Source organism: Zeus faber (genome assembly GCF_960531495.2).
Source record: "Zeus faber genome assembly, chromosome: 10".
In the NCBI taxonomy this organism is placed as follows: domain Eukaryota; kingdom Metazoa; phylum Chordata; class Actinopteri; order Zeiformes; family Zeidae; genus Zeus; species Zeus faber.
The window spans coordinates 6512231-6532737 of record NC_137199.1 but is presented as its reverse complement, the minus strand read 5'-3'; the positions used below and the strand labels follow the sequence as shown (position 1 = coordinate 6532737).

Sequence of the window (20507 nt, the reverse complement as noted above, 5' to 3'; positions counted from 1 at the left end):
TTCAGCGGCAGAGCTACTCGGCCTCCGCGCACGGGCTCAAATTGGACGGGGACAAAAGGTGACGAGTTTGTAATTACCCGAAAGAAAACAGAAACACTGAGAAGGAAAACACTCAGGGGTCCGCCAACGCACCGGAGAGGAACTAAGCGGACGGCTAAAAAGAAAAGTTCTCCCGACTTCCCCCGTGGAGCGGAGTGGTCCTGCCTGGCTCCACGCCTGCCAGCTCACAAACACAGGATGTGATGTCACGTCCTCCCGCTGTCTCGCTCACCTCCCTCTCTCTCTCTTTGTTTTCTTTTGCTTATCTCCTTGATTTCTGTTCTAAAAATACGGAGATAATTTCATTTTCCTCTGGGCTGCTTCCTGATTGTGTGAGACGACCGGACAGAAGAAAGAGAAAAGAAAACGTGACAGGAGAGGAAAAGCGCAGGTAAATGTAAACGCTCCGGTTGGTCGACGTCACAACATCTAATCTGGACTTCAAATTTTGTCTGAAAGTGGTAATCCGTGAAATTGTTTAATTGATTGGCTGACATTTTATAAGAAACCATCATCTAATGTGTTTGGTGTGATGCATGCGCTCCTCGTTACGCTTCCACTGTGGTGGCAGGGTCCGCCACCAAAAATGAATGTCCACCAAACAGAACGGCGCCCCCTTCTCCTTCGTAAGCAGAGTGGATTTCCACTTTAACTGACCTGATTTTCCTTTACTTGCTCCACAGATTCCATGATAAGCCGGTGGTTTTGGCTCGACAATTCACCGGAGGCTTTTTTTTGAACGACGGAGAGCTCTTAAATATTAATATTGACTGGTATTTACATTCAACTTAGCGCCATGCCGGCAACATCGCGTACACTCGTCCGACGCGGAGGCGGAGCCGCGCCCTCATCGGTTTTAAAGAGATAACTGAATTCCGGGATGTTGCTTCCTCTCATCTTCCCGGGTTAACGATTTTAGACGGCTCCGCCGTCCCCGCCGCACCGGCAATGTGCGGAGCCTGAAGTCTGCCTCGCAGCTGCTTTATCTGAGGCACGCCGCCGCCAAAATGTTATTACAGTCCCGAAGAAACAACAGTCGGCATCACTCAGGAACTCTTTTCATCTTTGGGTCCTGAGCGGAGTGACCCTGTGTGCCAGCCTGCCGCCTCATGGTGACTGGGCTTTAAGAGGCTGCTCCTCTCCTTGATCAATGTCTCATTTTGCCTGATTATCAATGGTTAGTTAAACACACACCCACTGAGCTGTGTGTGTGTCACGCATGCGTATGCATGCGTGTGTGTGTGTGTTCTATGAGTCATTGCGGCATGTGTTTAAAGCGTTGACCTCATCCTGCCAAAAGTGCACAATGGACTGTCGGCCTCTCTGCGTTTCTGTATTTTTGGGTTTTTCTCTCCGTTTTTCGGCCCGCTCGTCTCCACACAGCCCCCCCCCCCCCTCTCTCTCTCTCTCTCAAAATATTGCTTCGGAGCAGAGCAGCCAACAAAAGCGCATTGTCCGACCGCGTGTTTGGCGTGTTGACACGCTATAAATGTTATCACATGGGACAGTTTCCGCCCCAAATTGCTCCAGACAAACACTGGTTTGGACCAAATCCAAGGCCTTTCTGCGTCTGTTGATTCAATGCGGGGCATAGATATTCAGGTTTAACGGTACGCTACCCTGAACACATGGGTCTTTTTTTTTTTTTTTTTTTTTTTTTTTTTTAAGGATCGGGGAATTGCGTTGGCATGGAAACTTCGGGTAAAATAAGTGTCCGGATGTGACGGTCCACTGAAGGTATGTGACGGGGGAGAAATCGGGAAGAGGAATGGAATGCTGTCAGGAGAATGCCCAAACGTCTGCTGTTTTTTTTTCTCCCAAGGACAGACACGTGGTGGGCACTGTTTGTCTGTCTATATCCATCCATCTTGTAGGGATTTAAGAAGAGTCGCTAATGCACTTCCATCGAATGGGTCCACACCTCTTTTGAAGTACAGACACGTTAATGAGCCTTTCCCGTTACTTCTTCTTTCACCATTTCCACCACCACCACCATTTCACCATTGTTTGAAGAGTAATTTTTTTTACAAAACAATGCCACTGTTTGTTCCTGCCGCTGGTCCGGTGAACGCTGAGTTCCCCTCTGTGTAATGACATCATTGTCCAGCTCAGCTTTTAATGGCCGTGGGCTTCCGCCAGGACGCTGCTTGGCCCGCTAATGGATTTCCATTTGTCATGACAGGGATCTTGATGTATTCGGCTTCAACTCGAGCAGCAGAAGCAAACGGCCTCCCGCTCCTCTGCACGTGCGTGCACAGCTGGTTGGTTGAGTGTGCTTGGCTTTAATAAGGTGGAAATTGTGCGGTGGAAAAATGAGTTGCTCTGAAATACTTAATAAAAGTACTTGTCATATCTGGCACCTTGATATAAGAGCCTGTAATACATTATAAAGGATAACGCTCATGCATATCCTGATTAAAATTTACAGAAAATACTTACTTACATATACATTACTTATAGTAACTTATATTCTTCCTACTAATTTTGTCTATGGTCTATAGTCCATTGCCTTTTTCTTCAGACATTTCTGGCGGTGATCAGGAAATTAAGCCTTTTTTAGGACCCAAACGCCATTTTGAGCGAAGTGTAAGTACGTGCTGTCATTTGGCAGTAATGGAGGTTTAACAAAGTTCTAGTTTAGTGGGAGCTTGGAATGCATTGAAACTTCATTTAAAACAAAGAGCAATACATGTTTGCAATTTGTCTTTCGAATTAAAGCAAAAAACAATTAAACTCCAGAAGAAAACAAAAAGTTCACAGCCTTGTTTTTTTTATGAATTGATTTAATACGTTCAACACATTTCCCACATTTTCAGACTATTCAATGGCTTACGGTTTCATAATTTACTGCCCACTTAAATATCTAGATTTTGCGGTTGCTTTGTATTATGGTATCTTTGCAGCAGTTCGGTCATTTCATCAGAGCAATTTCCAACATGATCATTTATTAAACATGTAGAACCATCTTCACTTCTTACTCCTGATGAAGACCTTCCACAGCAGGAAGGACATTTAGGAGCTCTGCAATGGAGATTCCAAGATGCCCTTCAGTCTTCCCTTCCCAATTCTGCCATGAAATTCCAATATACGTGGCATCTCTGAAATACATCCTTCGTCAGGGAAAGTATTTGGAGAAGAACCTGGCGTGGTGGTGATGTTGGCAGGGTCCAGAACCATCCCTCAGTCCGTCCGTTACTCGTTGTTCTCCCACGATGTCTCCAGCTCGGACAACGTGGCCCTGAATGTGAACACACACCGATAAATTAAAGGAAACAACTGGAAAGGCAAACAAAAATTATCTTTTAATCATATAGATAAGAGAGAGAATATCCTTCCATCGGTCAAAGTCTGCCAAGACATTTAATATGAAAAGTATGGGGCCCATCCATCCATATTGCTTTAACAATAAAGAGCAGATAGACAAAGGGGATTTTTTGGAAAAAATAATTAAATAAGATAATTTGCCTATACATTAACGTGGCAAATCACAAATTTAAAATCGGCGTCTATCATTGATCACTGCATTGTCTTCCACTGGTGATGAAAGGTTCAACTCTTCTTTTTTGAGACTCCCCAGGCACCTGGCGATTCACTCAGTGAAAAGAGTCGTGCAGTTTGAATCGGTCGGTTGAATGCACGCTGAGTGAAGACGGGCTTCCGGTGAACGAGAGTCAGGAGAGTCGCTGGCTCTGTGTTATGAACGGCATTCTCAAAGGAAGCGTTTAATTCTGTCAAAATGTTGGGGTTTTTTTTTTGGGAGAATGCAGAGCGGGAGTGAATCCAGACCCGAGTCACCTCAATGATTCGATTCTTTGTGTGCCACCAAGCCATGTGCGGCCGCAGGCGGCTCGCTCGTCTCAACACAGCCTGTGAAAGGTTCTCAAAAGAACGTGAATAAAAAAAACAATAAAGCAAGAAAGTGAACCAACGTTCACGACCTTCACTCATGCTCCTCACCTCTGTTGTTCGCTCAGGTCGAACTCCCCCAGCGCCCGCTGGGCCAGTTTGGGCGTGGACGGCAGGCAGAAAGCGGCGGAGAGCTGCACCAGCTCCACCGCCCGCGCAGGTGAGCCGGAGCACGCCGACAGGAAATCCTCCAGCAGCGCGTCACTGAAAAGGACAGAAAGGAAGGAGAATCATTCAATGACGGTCACGTGAACTCTTAAGGAAGGAAGGAGCTTCTGAGATAGTCAAATTAAATAATATAAAATATGGAATATACAATATATAAAACAATAAATAGAAAAACACAAAAGTAACAAAAACAGTAAAAATTACTGAATAAATAAATTTGAAAAAAGTGTCTATGTACATCAACCTCAACACCAACTACAATCAATAAATATCAGATAAGTAGACCTCATAATAAACGATAAGAAATAAAAAAATAAAAAAACATACCTAGTAATAGACAAAAATAAAAAAATGTGGTACTACATTTTTTTGTGAGGCACATTGCAGGTATTTAGGCAAATTCAGATGAGGAAGAACGCAGTCAGAAGCCACAATCTGATGAATAGTGTCATGTGATCATCATATGTTCTAAAAAGTGACGATAAAGACTTACGAAGGAACCCTGTTCTTGGCTTTGAAGAGTTCCAGCATCTCCCTGGACAGAAGAAGGAGAGATCACAAAAGGTGTCACTCTTGTTTTCTAATACGGTACCCATTTTCAAAATAAGAGTGTTCAACCTTCAAATCATGAACTTCAATTATAGATCTGTGGACTTCGCCGAGTCTTGTCTTCGAAAACAAATCAATATACCTTAAGGCAGGGGATTCTCAGTTTGGGGTCCTTCGAGAGCTTCTAGGTCCCTGGTAAAATCACTAATACTTAAAATGCACCCTTATTTCATTTTCAACATATAAGGACCGAGAAAAAGTAGAATAATGATAATGAATAATGATAATGAGTTTCTGATCATATTTTCACTGGTATCGCCCTAACTGGAGTACAGACAGGTATGGAAGATTGGACTAAATCATATCGAACAATAAAAGTCTCATCAACTGGGGGTCCGTGGCCCAACACACAAGAAATTTAGGCTCCGTGACAGGAAAAACTTTGAGGATCACTCCCTTAAATTATAATTCAGCTGATACAATATTCGAATACTAAGTAACAACACACTAACAAAGTAGTAGTAGACCCCTATGTAGCCTCTCTCTGTCTGTCCATCTCTCTCACCAGGACTGCTGGGTCTTGTTGGCCCTCAGCAGGAGGGAGGTGATGTGGGAGAGGGCGGAAGTGCTCCACTCCAGACTGGGCCGCCCCCGTCCTCCCTCCACCTCAAACACGCTCTTAATGTCCAGAGCGCACGTCGCAAAGGACTCCTGCACCTGGGGGGCGGGGGGGGGGTGGCACACACACACACACACACACACACACACACACACACACACACACACACACACACACACACACACACACACACACACACACACACACACACACACACACACACACACACACACACACAATATTTTAGATTTCTACATCTTTCACTTGTGCTCCAGCCCATGTTGGTTTCCGCTAGTAAAAAAAATAATAATAATAATAATAAATTCAATTGATGTACCATCGGCTCCCCGTGCACTTAAAGGATAGGTCCGCCACATTTCCAAACTCAAGACCTGGGTTTTCCCAACCTCAAATGTTGGTTCCAATCGTATATTACATTTTAAACGCTTTATTATCGAGACAATTACATGTATTTGTGCTTAAATGCAGTCCAATGGGGCAAACGTTTACACGCTTAAAAACAAGAAAAACTGATGAATTCCACTATTTGCCACCATTTTCCTCGGTGTAACATAAAGACTTCCAGCTTCAAGAAATGTGGTTTTAACTGCAAACCGATCCTTTAAATAGTAACCCACTGACCTCGGGACCGTGTTTCTCTCTGGCCATCAGGGCCAGGAGCTCCTCCACCAGATCGGACTTGTCATGGCCCAGACTCCGGATGTCTGAGAGAGGCGGGGGATGACAGAAAGTTAAAGGGATTAACTGATTGTTTATCGCTGTACCACTGTACCTCAGAATGATGCCGACGTCAGCGGCCATCTCACCTTTCCACACTGTGGGAAGAAGGTCCAGGCGACTGTCTGCGTCCAGAGCCTGGAGCAGATCCCTCATTCCCTGTGTGTTGGGGTAATACAGCTGGAGACACACATATGGCAAGCTGCTTTAACATTTAATCCATACGACAAACTAGTCTCTTTTTCTTAATGCCGCTGAAATGGGCGCGTGGACATGTACACCGACCGAAGGAATGAGCCGGCGGTACCACTCCAAGACCACGTCGATGGGCTCCATCATACACAGCAGGTTGAAGAAGCGACCGCTGAGGGGGAGAAAGTGGAAGAGAAAGTAGATTTAGGTGGAAGACAAAATAAGATTAATAAGACGAATAAGATGAATCCTTGGTGGGAAATTCAGGCGTTAGGCCTAAGTCCATACGTTTGCACTACCTGACGTATGCACTAGTGATATGGCAGTAAACACCCTTTCAACCACAGACATCAATGGTAAATCAAACAAAACGAAAAAAAACAAAAACCCTCATGAAATGAATGGATATTCACCTCACTCATGGCTCTAAAACTTGAAGATGAAACAGAATTAGATAGAAACATAGAAGGCCTCGCAACCACCCCTGAGTCCCACAGCCATATGGCCCCTCCGGGGCCTCAGTAAAGCCCCAAGCCCTCCGCCCTGCAGCCACAGAAGACCCCTCAGCCCCCAGGGAAGCCCGGAGCCCATGGAGCAACACCTAATGACGGCCTCGAGAAACAGAAACCAGTCCCAGAGAGCACGAGGGGACCCTGCACCCCCGAAGTGCAAACATAAAACCCACCTCCACGTGCAGGCACAAGACGCAACCGTGGGTGGCAGGCACGGACTGTAGGTCCGGAGGCAGGTCCCACGACAACAAACCGACACCCCGCCAGAACCGCCTGCGGGGCTCCATGCCCAACAACGCCCGCGCAAAGGCGAGGCAAGTGGTACCGCAACTGGCCAGATGCCCTACCCGGCCACAAGCCCCGAGTGCCCGCCCATGCTACCAATGCGCTGGGTGCAGGATGCCCCAATGTCAAAACCTGATTGGTTAATAACTACATCGTTACGTTAAACTAAATGCGTGATTGGTCTCAGAACAAATGGATAGCTGGTTGGGTGACAGTATTTCCCAAAATGCAGTTATGTTGCAGTAAAATGGTGCCGCGAGAACGGCCAGCTACAACCGCAACTTGCCTCAGCTGGCCTCCCGGGTTTCTATGGGCAGGTCTAGTCTAGTCTTATTATGTCAGTGGTTACGACAGCAAAAACAGCACAGACGAAAAAGAGAAGCGGAAACTGTTACCATGAGGTAGCATTATTCTAACTATTAGGACTAAGCTGACTTTTAGCACTACTACCAGTGAGCCCAATATGGGCAAGGTTAGTGAAGAATTACTATAAAAGCAGAATCCAGTCGTAACACTTGTCGAAAAGGGTCATACAGTCATACAGTGACACGATTGGTTGAGTCTGGGATCTGAGGTCCAATCACAGCTTTGGGTTTAGAGTGTAGGCTAAAGTTTGTATACTACGAACTAAGAAAGAACTGTACGTAAAATAGAACCACCTGGGAACGTGTCCTTGAACAGCATTGACGTTACACTGTTCTCACCCCGTATAGTGAGGGAACTATGTGGAAAACGAGGTTGGCACCATCAACAAACTCAAAACCAAGTTTATTTTGTCGCTTCTGGATGTTCTGTGTCTTTTCCCTCCAAGTCTTCTTCTGCGTTGTGAGTATATTGACTCCTTAATAATCTTATTGGTGTGTTTTGGGTGGTGGCTATGAGCATCCCTCTCTAACACCTTTGGAACAACCTTTAGGCTGTGGTGCAGGGTTCGACCTTTTCGGGACTTACTAGAAAGCACTCTGCTGGTAGGAATCTCCCAGGAGCCTCCAGTTTTCGCCGGCGCTCGCCAGACTGTGGATTTTGTAGCCCTGCTCCATGTCTTTGGTGTCCAAACACTGTTTATTGGGGTTAGACGGACGGATTGAAAAAGGTTCGGACGCATCGCAACAACTCTGGCGAGACAGGTGCGCGGTCGAAAGTGTGAACGGTAAACTGACTCACCGTCCTCATGGCGCTGGAGAAGAACAAGACTGGAGGAAGAAGGAGAGAGAAGACAGAAAAACAATGTACAGGTTGTAAAGACGTCTAATATCGACACCATGTCTACTTTTGAAACCCGGGTATTGTTTAAAAATGTCTTCACGTTATTGTGACTTCCAAACTATAGTTTTAACCAATACCATATGTATTTTATTATACTGGAAATTCTTAGTTGAGGTTATATTCCAATAAAAGAACATTTACACTTGCAAATAAACACATACATTGAAAAATAAACGCTTCAAATGACTTTTACTCTGCCCGTTAAAATATTTAGGTACATCTTTTGCTTTTTCATTTATTAATAATTTTAAAACGGCAAATCTCAAAACCAACTCAGTTGATGCAACATGCCAACACCTTAAAAAGTGCACACACACACACGTGCACACACACACACACACACACACACACACACACACACACACACACACACACACACACACACACACACACACACACACACACACACACACACACACACACACACACACACACACACTACCATCATCAGGGTCCCGGCAGGTAAAGCTGGTTCTTTCCAGCTCTGACATCACATCCTGAAGAATGTCCGTCCGACTATTAGCAGGGGATCCTAGGGGAGAGAAAAGTAAATAAATGTTTTAACATTGAATTAACTTGGGCCTAATCTTTATGGGGAGGTTTCACGGACACAGCCAAGATCTAATCTTTAGACTAAATCACTCAATCTTTTAATCGGGACTAACTAGAAATGGCCTTTCTCAGTCATTGTTTAAAATAGGCTCAGACTTGCCCTCATCTCAAATTGAAAAAAAATTGGATTTCCAGAAGGAAGATTAGGGCGATTGTAGGTCTACGTGAAGGTTTAAATGAAACCTGGCAAGAGGCAGGTTTATCTTTGGATTAACGGATGTGGCCCCCTGGTTGATCTGGACCAAGACCAGCACCGAGACCAGACAGAAGGAGCTGACTAGTCCTTCATGAGCTTAGTCTCAGACCTAGTCTCCAACAAATTCATCTTAAATCAAGCCGCGTCAGGAGAGGCATTTTTAAATTCTGGATTCATTTAAATAGGATTATCGTCCTGGTTTAGATTAAAGCCTGTCGGCGAAACTGCCCCGAAATCGCTCAAATCTATACCGATAAAACCTATACCAATCATTTATCCTGTGCATAGACTTGCATCACACTCGTATAATCGGACATTTCTGTACATTTGGATTGTTAGATTTATATTTTATTTTTCAGATTTTTAAGCTTTTTTATGCCCATTTGCTGTACAAAAATGCACCCATGCTCCTTGCAAATGAAAATGTACTTGTCTAGGAAAATGTACTGTTTTCAAATAACTTGTACATGAAAATGTACGATGAAAATAAACAGATTCTGACCCTCATTCTGATTTTGTGTGTACGCACCGTCTCCAGAATGTCAAATATCACTAGCGCCGGGGGTCCGCCGTGGAAATTACCTGATTTATAGAAGATTCCCAGGATGTGGTCGAAGGTGGCCAGGCTGGGAGCTGGAGAGACAGAAGTTAAATAGTTTGACGACAATTTCATATGGCTATCAGTGGTATTTAATCACAATATGACCAACACCTCCTCACCTCTGATTTACTTCAGACCATCTGATGTCAGATGGCATAGAGTTTAAGGTCCAATCAGTAACATTGGACAAATTTTAGAGAAATAGCGACCTCAACAGGACGCCATGGAAACGTAGTCTTCCCACACTGGCCGTTTGGTAGCGTAATGTTGCTCCATATCTTGGTTTTATGCTTAATTCTAAGGACCCGGTGCTAATTTTAATAATTTATAGACCGCCGAGACCAAATAATGTTTTTAACCAAGAATTTGCTGAGTTATCTCATTTTATGTCAAATTATGAAGAAATTCTGATTTGAGGTGATTTTAACATACTACATGTCTGCTGCCCCAGCCACACTTTTATCACTGATTTTATGGATGTTCTTGACTCTTTTAACCTCACTCAAGCGGAACGACAACCTGCACATTCTAAGGGCCACACCCTCGACTTGGTACTGTACAGTGGTCTCAGCCCTGAAAACATTGAGACAAAGGACATCTGTGTGTCCGATCATAAAGTGGTTTTATTCAGTGTGGTCTCATCCCAATTGATTTTTTTTAATCAATCACAACAATCCTGTGTGCCGCCGTGTTTCTAACTCAGTCAGCGCGTCACGTTCTCTGACCTTTTCAATGCTGCTGCTTTGCCTTTAATCCAGATTTTAACACAGAGGAGCTTGTCTCCCATTTTAATGACACGTGTCTATCATGCACTCTTGTCGCCTCATACAAAGACAAAAGGTCAAATAAAACATGGCCGCCCTGGCTAAATGAATCCACCCAGGACCTAAAGAGAGACTGTAGGAGAAAGGAACGGAAATGGAAGAAGAGTGGTTTAAATTTTATGAAATCTGGAAAGGCACTTTGCGCAATTATCAAGGGACAATCAAAGAAGCAAGAGCAGCTTTCTTCTCTAACCCGATTGTTGCAAACCATTCCAACCCCAGAATTGTATTGAAGGTAATAGACTCCTTCATCACCCCTCCCCCCCTATCTTAATCAGGCATCACCAGAGATGTGTGAGGAGTTTATAGAACCTCAGTTCTATAAACTTCTACAACCTCAGTTTATAGGAGTTTAGAGAATATGAGACAGGAAATTACAACCCCTGACCAAGCGATACACGCTAGGAGGGTCATTGACAGTTATTTTACCAATTTTGAAACTGTCACCATCATTTTTACATGAAACTCTATCCCACATGAAATCAACCACGTGCAGCATCGATATTATCACCACATTTCTTAAAGAGGTGATTGACACAATTGGACCCAGTTTATTATTATTATAAATAGCTAAAAGGAATTTGGAGGAATAGAAAAAGGAATTTTTCCTTCTGCTTTCAAACATGCTGTGGTCCATCCTCCAAAAGAAACCTTGATCCCTCCGTTCTTAACAATTTTAGGCCCTTCTCTAAACTTCCATTTATTTCAAAGGTTTTAGAGAAGGTGGAATCAACCCAGCTTTTGGCTTTTATGTGTCATAATAACATCTTTGAGAAATTGCAGTCTGGTTTTAGAGCTTTACGTAGCACAGAAACTGCCTCCTAAAGGTAACCAACAATATCCTTTTAGCAGCCGATAGGGGGGATGTTCAATTTTAATTATTTTAGATCTAAGTGCAGCAATTGACACTGTAGCTCACGCCATTTTAATTGACCGTCTTAACACCTGGGTGGTATACCGCAAGGCTCCATTTCAGGTCCAGTTTTATTTTCAATCTATGTGCTGCCTCTTGGCCAAATTATCCAGAGACACAATGTCTCTTTTCATTGCTACGCAGACGACACACAGATACAGTATTCCTTCCTGACACCTGCTGACCCAAACAGCCTAGCTGCTCTTCTAGATTGTCTCAATGGTATCAACCGTTGGACGGCACAGAATTTTTTTCAACTAAATAATTCAAATTCAGAAAATCATATTCTTCATATTGAGAGTGGCCTTAGCACTCCGCCCGCAATTAAGTCTGTTGCCAGAAACTTGGGAGAACTGTTTGACTCTGACCTAAAATAATTCTCCAGTCCTGCTTCCTTCAACTGAGAACCATTTCAAGAATCAAACCAATACGACTCCACACAGCGACCTGGAAAAAGTAATCCATGTCCTCATTTCCTCACGACTAGACTACTTTAACTCCTCCTTTCTGGCATCAACCAAAAGTCACTCCCTCGCCTCCAACTAGTTGAGAGCGGAGCAGCTACAGTAGGCTTCTTACCGGTTCCAAAAGACAACATCACATCACTCCAATCCTGGCTTGTCTCCATTGGCTCCCTGTTCGCTTCACAATCGATTTAAAGGTTTTACTGTTCACTTTTAAAGCACGTCTGGGTCTAACTCCAAGCTACATAACAGATATGTTGCTATGAGCCAGTACGCAGCCTTAGATCCTCAGGCGGGGCCCTTCTGGCTGTTCTAAACTCTGGACTGAAAACTAAAGGTGACTGTGCCTTTTCTGTCAGGGCCCCTTGGCTTTGGAACGACCTGCCTGAGGAGATACGACAAGCAGAGCACTTCCCAAAACCCATTTTTATGGATCTGCCTTTCTGTGATGTCGCTCCCTTTCTTTATCTATTCTATTTTTTTTACTTATTTATATTTTTTTCCTTTTAATTATATTTCTTATCATCATATTGTATCTATTTATTTGTTTGTTTTTTGTTGTCTCTTTATCCGCTTTCACAATTTAATGAATTAATTTTATTCCTGTTTATTAATGTTTCTTTGCCTTTAAAGATAAGATAGTGCCACAACGGGTAAATTTACATCGTTCCAGCAGCAAAAAGGGGACAGCAGAAAATAGAGAGCATATCAAGGTACACACTATAAACAATATAAAATATATAGAAAACATACAAAAGGAAAAAATCACCATAAATAGGAACCAGAGTAGTAGGTGTATTGCACATATCTTGACAAATTTCATTTCATTTTAATTTCATGATCTGAACACTCTGCTTTAATTTCTCTGTCAAAGCACTTTGTAAACTGTGTTTTTAAAGGTGCTATATAAACAAAGCTATTATTATTAATTATTATTAATATTATTATCTTAGCTGGTCTTAAACATACTGACCTATCCCCAGCGCCTTCATCTCGGTCAGCGTCTGCAGGGAGTAGGATTTGGCCAGGGAGCCGCAGCGTCTGAGAGCCTTCAGGACGCTGTTGAACGTCAGCAAGTTTGGCTGGACCTTTTGTTGGCACATATGGTTCAGCAGCTCCTGCAAAAGACACAAGGATGGAAAGTCGTCAGTTATTGGATATCACAATCGGATCAATAAACAGAATCGGGCTTTGTTGGCTTACACACACATCATTTGACTCCAGTTTTGTTGGTGACTCTCATTTTTGTACAGAACATACAGTCAATGGTAGAAGAAGAAATATAAAGTTTAAATAAAGTTTAAAGTTTGAGGAATATATATATATATAAAAACAATTTTTTATCAGTTTTTCCTCCATCTCGACAATGTATTTATACCTGAGGGAATAAATAATTCTGGTTACAATGAGTGCCATGTACAATGAGGGCACGTGATGGTCGTTTTGATGAAGAACAACGATAAATAATACTGAATATTAGAGATCTAGGTTATATGTTCCTGAGTGTATATAATATAGAGTGGAGAAATTTCCATTTGATATCATTATGTCGACCTCAAACTATCAGTCTCAGTCAATGCTGTTCAGTAAAAGTGTCATGTGAATATTTCAAATTAGGGTGTATAGAATTAAGTACAGAGATGTGTGAAACAGTCAACATGCAACAACTCTCAGTGACGAATTACACAGCCATTGCATACTGTACTATATGCATTTAACTTTATTCCAAGCTTCCAAAATGTGTTGGTTTTTAGAATTTAAAAAACGAATTTTAGATTAAGAACCTACTTAATCTAATACAAACCAAGCATTCATCTCACCATGAAGACCATACAACTCTATTAAATTATATAAGTCATAGGTCTTATGTCTTAAAAAAGGCTTAGATGGCTATTCATTGCTTCTCTATGGCATTTTCTTGGAGTTTGTAACCCCCCCCCCCAAAAAAAAGAATTTCTTACAGTAATGAGCTCCCATCTTTCGTTGTATTTCTCTCGTAGATCTGGAGTGGCCGTGATGAGAGCGTTGAAGATGTGGACATCAGCTGGAAAACAGGAGAAAAAGAGAGGTGAGTCTGTTCGGACGCTTCCTGGAGCAACTGTAAGTTTCAGCATATGATGCTTGACTGTAGCAAGAAATTAATCATGTTAGAGCCCAAATTCAACCATTTTGCCGACAACAGTTACTGTGACATTTGAAAAAAGGAGCTTTTAAAAAGGCTCATTATAATACAATAAAACAACTACAACGGCACCTTAGATCTCTAGATCTCCTACTTCACTTACCAGTCATTCTGTTGTTCAACAAGTCCAGGTACATGTTGTACGCCTTTACATAGGCCCCGTGCTGAGACATACACACATTCAATTGATTAAATACTACAATGAGTAATCACCCATGCTCGTTAATGCCGATTTCAATAACAATAATTCGAAAAACAACATTGATTTTTTTTTCCCCCCCAATCTGGCTACACCTTGACCATCCCTCGGATCAGGGCGGAGTAGCACCGCGTGTCTTTCTCCGGCACCAGGTTGAAGATTCTCTCTGCGTTGTTATTCTCTCTCCAGAAGGCCCTGAGGAGGTCAGACGCCCGGCGGACCCTCCCTCTCATCTTCCTCAGGTCCTCGGCAGATACCTCCTAGACGCACACGCACACAGTTTCACGAGTGTAATTTAGTATATTAAGGGATAACGTACAGCCAACATCACCATCAGCAAAATAACCCCCGATAACGCCATAAACTATACCGTGCTGGTAGTTGTGTTTACCTAATGTCTTTTTGTACATAAACATGACTCCTCATGTTCGGGTCACACCGCCGGCGACGGGCTCCAGTGCAAAAGCAGAGCAGCTCTCGTCGCCATATGGTCACACCGCCGGCGACGGGGCTTCTGTGTGCCTGGCGTTTGTGGGCTTGTCAACTCAAAATCGACTGGCTGTTGTCGGCGCACCAATCATTTCAAGCCTCTCTCCCTTACTACATTTATTGTACACTATATATAGATAGATAAGGTAGGGCCATGTCAACTCACTTTTTATTAAAATGAAGTGAAGCGATCAGCTCGTCGCCTGTCGTCGCTTTGTTTGAGATGCATTGCAGCCCGTCGCTGGCGGTGTGACTGCACCATCAGCCTCTAAACAATTATCTACATTTTCATTCTAACCGAATAAAAAAGACATACAATGAGACAGTATAAACCAGGGGTGTCAAACACACGGCCCGCGGGCCGGATCAGGCCCGCGAACAGGTTTAATCCGGCCCGCGAGATGATTTTGCAAAGCATAAAATTGAGCTGCAATTTTTCAATGAATGAAACTGCTTTTCTAAACGTGTCCAGTGGGTGTCACAATAGCAATTCTGTTAAGCAAGCAAACTGTTTATACTGGGGCTGAACAAGTAGGCTACAGCCAGTCCAGAGCTAGCCTGTCTTTCTGCCTGACCAATTTGAACATTACGTGCTTTGGCACCCTCATTGCCCCAAAATGTCTCTGTCAAAAAAGAGAAAAGTGGACGCAGAGTGCAGAGTTTTCCAAGAAAATGGTCATCCTCCTATTTATTCACGGAAGTGAATGGGAAAGCTGTGTGTTTGGTGTGTTCACAACATGTTTCAGTGCTGAAAGAATATAACCGTCCTCGCCACTATGAGACTCTTCATGGCAGCAAATACAACAACTTTCAAGGACGACAGAGAAGAGAGAAGGTGAATGAATTATTGGCGGTTCTGAAGAAACAGCAGTCTGTGTTTACTCGTCGCCGAGAAATCAGTGATGCTGCAGTGAAAGCCAGCTACATTATAGCTAATAAAATTGCAGTGGCTTCAAAGCCACTTATTGAGGGGGAATTTGTAAAAACATGCATGCTGAAGGCAGCGGAGATTGTGTGCCCTGAAAAGCGCCAGGCTTTTGCAAATATCAGCCTGACAAGAAATACAGTTGCAGGATTTCTGATCTTTCGGCGGATTCGGACAGCCAATTGAAGCGCAGTTTTAAAGTCATTTATTGCTTTTTCAGTTGCAATTGACGAAAGCACGGACATTACTGATGTTGAGCAACTGGCAATATTCATCCGCAGAGTTGATGACACTCTGACTGTCAAAGAGGAGTTCGTGGAGTTGGTGCCAATGACGGACACCACAACAGCAGCTGCTATTTTCACCACACTCGTCAGCGCACTGGACAGGCTCCATGTGGACTGGTCCCGCGCTGTCAGCCTGGCTACAGATGGTGCGCCCTCAATGGTCGGTAAAAATGTAGGTGTTGCGACAAAGTTCAGAGAGAAAGTGCAGACTGCAAATAGAGGCATGCCGCAGCCATGAAGCGGTTCAAAGATAAAATAACGGGACCATTGCGGGAGTTTGAGACACGCTTTCAGATTTTTGGTGAACTGGAGAAAGACTTCAAAGTTTTTTGCTCGACCATTCACCGCAAATGCGCTTGATCTGCCCGTCAACATCCAACTTGAAATACTAGACTTGCAATGTGACTCAGATTTGAAGGGCAAGTTTGCCGCAGCTGGCTTGGACACATTTATACAGTATCTCTTGCCACGTTACCCCAACTTGACAGCCCTTGCTGCAAAAGTGTTGTGCATGTTTGGAACCACATATCTTTGTGAGCAAGTTTTCTCTGTAATGAGCATTAATAAAACAAAGCTGCGCTCAAGGCTCACAAACAAGCACTTGAATAACATCCTGAAATTGGCTACGTTCAGGATGTGACGCCTGATATAGATGCACTTGTGAAAGCTAAAAGATGCCAGGGTAACCCCGCTTAAAATGCTGCATGAGATACTGCACCCTGATATTGTTCTGTGAAAATGATTGTCTTCTGTGGAAATTTAAAGAAAATGAACAGAGTGTGATTTACTGTAATAATGTCAGTCACTTCAGTTCATAAGTTTGGTTTGTTGAAATTGTTCATGCACAGCTTTTATTTTTCTATCAAGAAATAGTGTAGCCTACAAGGCAGGGAGTAAATCAACCCTCTTGAATAGTTTCTACCTCGGTTTGTATGGTTTGTTGAGTTAGCACAGGATTAATATGTGGAAATGACAAATGAGGTATTTGATACATAAGAGAGTTGTTTTATTTATTTATTATTTATTTTGTATTTTTTTTTCAATCCCAGATAGGCACTGACTTAAAGTTTAATGGCTTTCTAGATACACTGAGACGAAGTCTAAGTTCTTTTTGGAGTAAAACAAAGAAAACAATCTGAAGTTGTCGTTATTTTTAAGTTTTTATGCCATGATTTTACTGGTCCGGCCCGCTTGAGAACAGATTTTCCTCCATGTGGCCCCTGAGCTAAAATGAGTTTGACACCCCGGGTATAAACTGAGGTCTGCAATTGTAGTTTCATTTTGCAGGTAGTTTGTTGGTTTATTAATAATTATGATCTGTTTCTTACTGCGTCTTCCGCCTCTGGCTCCCCCTCCTGGAGAGGCTCTCGGTCGCTATAGAAACAGATCAGATCCAAGAGGTCATAGGTCGTTTCCTTGGAGACCGGCGTGCCTGGGAACCAGGGAAAAGATGCACGCTTAGCTAGACTGTCATAGTAGTGATCCATGGTCAATGGTTCTTTTTTTGAGTGTGTGGGTGCTTCTTTTACTATACTTGTGAGGACCAGTGTGTGTATTTGTGTGCGTATGTGTGTGTGTGTGTGTGTGTGTGTGCGTGCGTGCGTGCATCCCTACCAGCTTGCAGTAGCTGATCGTACATCTCGACAGCTGCACTAACTCTCCGCAGGCTGACTCGCTCTTTCAGTGCCTCCTCGCTGACCTCCTCCAGACGCAGCGACACACTGTCTGGCATTAGACACTACAAATAAAAATATATTTATATTATCATATAATAGACATTTACAACATTATACACCGATCAGCCACAACATTAAAACCACAACACTAATAACCAGTAATATCGTGTAGCTCGCCCTCGTGCCGCCAAAACAGCTCTGACCCGCATCGTCTCCACAAGACCTCTGAAGGTGTCCTGAGGTATCTGGCACCAAGACGTTAGCAGCAGATCCTTTAAGTCCTGGAAGTTGTGAGGTGCAGCCTCCATGGATTGGGCTTGTTGTTCCAGCACATCCCACAGATGCTCGATCAGATCGGACCCTAGTCCCGGCCATCCACATGATGTAGAAGAAAACATGATTCATCAGACCAGGCCACCTTCTTCCGTTGCTCCACGGTTCAATTCTGACGCTCACGTGCCCATCGCAGGCGCTTTCGGCAGTGAACAGGGGTCAGCATGGGCACTCTGACCGGTCTGCGGCTACGCAGACTCATATACAGTATAACAAGCTGCATGTTCTGACACTTTTCTATCATAGCATCAATAACTTTTTCAGCAATTTGTGCTACAGTAGATCTTCTGTGTGATTGGACCAGACAGGCTAGACTTCACTCCCCATGCACATCAATGAGCCCATGGGCGCCGATGACCCTGTTGCTGGTTCACCAGTTGTCCTTCCTTGGACCACTTCTGGTAGGTACTAATCACTGTATACTGGGAACACCCCACAAGACTTGGCATTTTGGAGATGCTCTGACCCAGTCGTCTCACCATCACAATTTGGTCCTTGTCAAAGTCACTCAGATCCACACACCAACAAATCAACTTCAAGAACTGACTGTTCACTTCTTCGCTGCATAATATATTCCACCTCTTGACAGGTGCCATTGGAACGAGATGAGCAATGTTATTCACTTCACCTGTCAGTGGTTTTAATGTTGTGCCTGATCGGTGTATGATGTGACTTAAGAGACTTTCAAGATTATTTGTCACAAGCAGTCATACAAGTATGGTGCAGTGAAATGATGAAAAAAATAAAACTCTGAAATTTTAACACACACACGCACGCACGCACGCACGCACGCACGCACGCACGCACGCACGCACGCACGCAGGTCGGGGGGAGGAAAAAAAAAAAAAAGTCATGGAATGTATGCACAGAATGCACGAGAGGGGGCTTAAGCTGCAATGCGTGACGCAGCACAGGACGCAAAGGCCTTTTATTGTTTTGTTCAATTCGGAAACGTAAATAAAAACATAATAGGGCTGCCCTCTGAAAGTCGACGAGGCGGATGCCTGAAGCCAGTCAGTCGACTGAGATTCGAGCAGTCGTTATTTCCTTTATATTTTTGTGTGCATTACAATAACAGGATAAAAACAGATAGAAGCTTACAAAATGCACAGAATTATAATTGTATTTTTATATGTGTGAAGCGTCCGGACACGAACATTGCTCTCCGTGCGCCCCGGTAGTGGAGAGCAACACTAAAAAACTACTAAAAACAGTGTGGGGACGGGACACGACTCGTGAAGATCATTTTCTGCGCACAACACATGGAGAGGTGGCGATCGGGGAAGAGCATGACGTAGAAAGCGTCCCCATTATGCACGGTTTCGTTTCCATACCCACATGTTTCGTTTGGTAAGGAGCGGTAAAACAAAATAAAACACACTGTTTTGCCGCGCCGATCACGGGCACCCCCCCACGAGCACACAGTCCGTCCCGTCGGAGAGGGAGATAGGTGCGCAAAATGCGGCCCGATCGTTCCCTCTCGGTGCTCCGCCTCCCTAACCTATAGGAAGAGCCGAGCTGGCCCGCTTTCACCCCCCCACGGCACTTCCAGCGAATGGTCGACACAGCTCCGCAGCTTGTAAGAAGTGTGTATTGAGTGTGTGTAGCTTACTGGTATATGGGGCTCCGCAAAATCTTTGGTGAAGAACTTGGGATTGTTGTCGACAAAGAACTTGGCGGCGGCTCTGCCGGACTCCTGGGAGGCCGAGTAGAGCTTCTGCAGAGCACGGAGAAACACAAGGACTGATCAGCGGACGCTTTGACGAGGGCGTAACATTTTTAAGTGTTAACATGGTTTATTGTCAGTAGCATTTTTCCTCCCCTCATTTAAGTTCAGTTTTCTGGTTCACTGCTAGCTATATTTCATTGGTTATTGTATCTGAAAACATTTTACCGGTTTATTTTTTTCCGGGTCACTATTTTCATGTTTTATTGATTTTGTATTGTTGATTTTGAATGTTATTTTTTTCAGGTTATATATTTTGTTGTTTATCATTAGGTTAAGTGTATACTGTCATATTTTATTGTGTACAGCCAACCATTATTGTATATTTTCAAATATTGCCATTTTCTTCCTTATTTTCCATTGCTTTATTATTATTTTTGACTTTTTTTAACGTAATCATTTTCTGACACTGCAATGGGATGAAACAAGTATCCATCTATCTATCGATCTATCTATCTTGTATGTGTGTATGTGCGTTTGTCTTACAAACTCAGCAGAGGTCCTGGGTGCCAGGTAAGGGTCGTCCTGGAACTGGTATCGATAAGCTGTAGAGTCCTAGAGGGGAGCAGATAGATCCTTGAAACATCGACAGACGGATATGAATACAAACCGCTTATACATATACACACACAGAAATGTCAGAATTACGATTGGCATAAAAAAAGGCAATGAATGGAGAATAAATGGAGAATGGAGAAAATATAATCATGAATAAAAATAAAAATGGGCAAATTGATACAAATAGTCAAAAAATACAAAGCAGAAATAGTCAGATACAGGTACTCCTCCTCACTTAACGACTGAGT

At 43.4% G+C, this 20507-nt stretch overlaps 1 protein-coding gene across 1 annotated transcript in view; it reads right to left on the bottom strand.

Moving 5' to 3' along the window:
- Positions 1–2815: 2815 nt before the first annotated feature.
- ptcd3 (pentatricopeptide repeat domain 3) overlaps positions 2816–20507 on the bottom strand; it is a 21202-nt gene continuing 3510 nt past the window's right edge. The window contains exons 5-23 of the mRNA XM_080008356.1: positions 20188–20256; positions 19588–19692; positions 17581–17704; positions 17295–17398; positions 14361–14525; positions 14170–14230; positions 13846–13928; positions 12858–13002; positions 9665–9715; positions 8717–8806; positions 8173–8201; positions 7960–8066; positions 6305–6383; positions 6109–6199; positions 5924–6006; positions 5228–5379; positions 4607–4648; positions 3997–4149; positions 2816–3277 (exon numbers count right to left, since the gene is read on the bottom strand). Of these exons, the coding sequence (XP_079864482.1) occupies positions 3232–3277; positions 3997–4149; positions 4607–4648; positions 5228–5379; positions 5924–6006; positions 6109–6199; positions 6305–6383; positions 7960–8066; positions 8173–8201; positions 8717–8806; positions 9665–9715; positions 12858–13002; positions 13846–13928; positions 14170–14230; positions 14361–14525; positions 17295–17398; positions 17581–17704; positions 19588–19692; positions 20188–20256 (1779 nt within the window). The 3' untranslated portion in view covers positions 2816–3231. The remainder of the gene's footprint in view (positions 3278–3996; positions 4150–4606; positions 4649–5227; positions 5380–5923; positions 6007–6108; positions 6200–6304; positions 6384–7959; positions 8067–8172; positions 8202–8716; positions 8807–9664; positions 9716–12857; positions 13003–13845; positions 13929–14169; positions 14231–14360; positions 14526–17294; positions 17399–17580; positions 17705–19587; positions 19693–20187; positions 20257–20507) is intronic.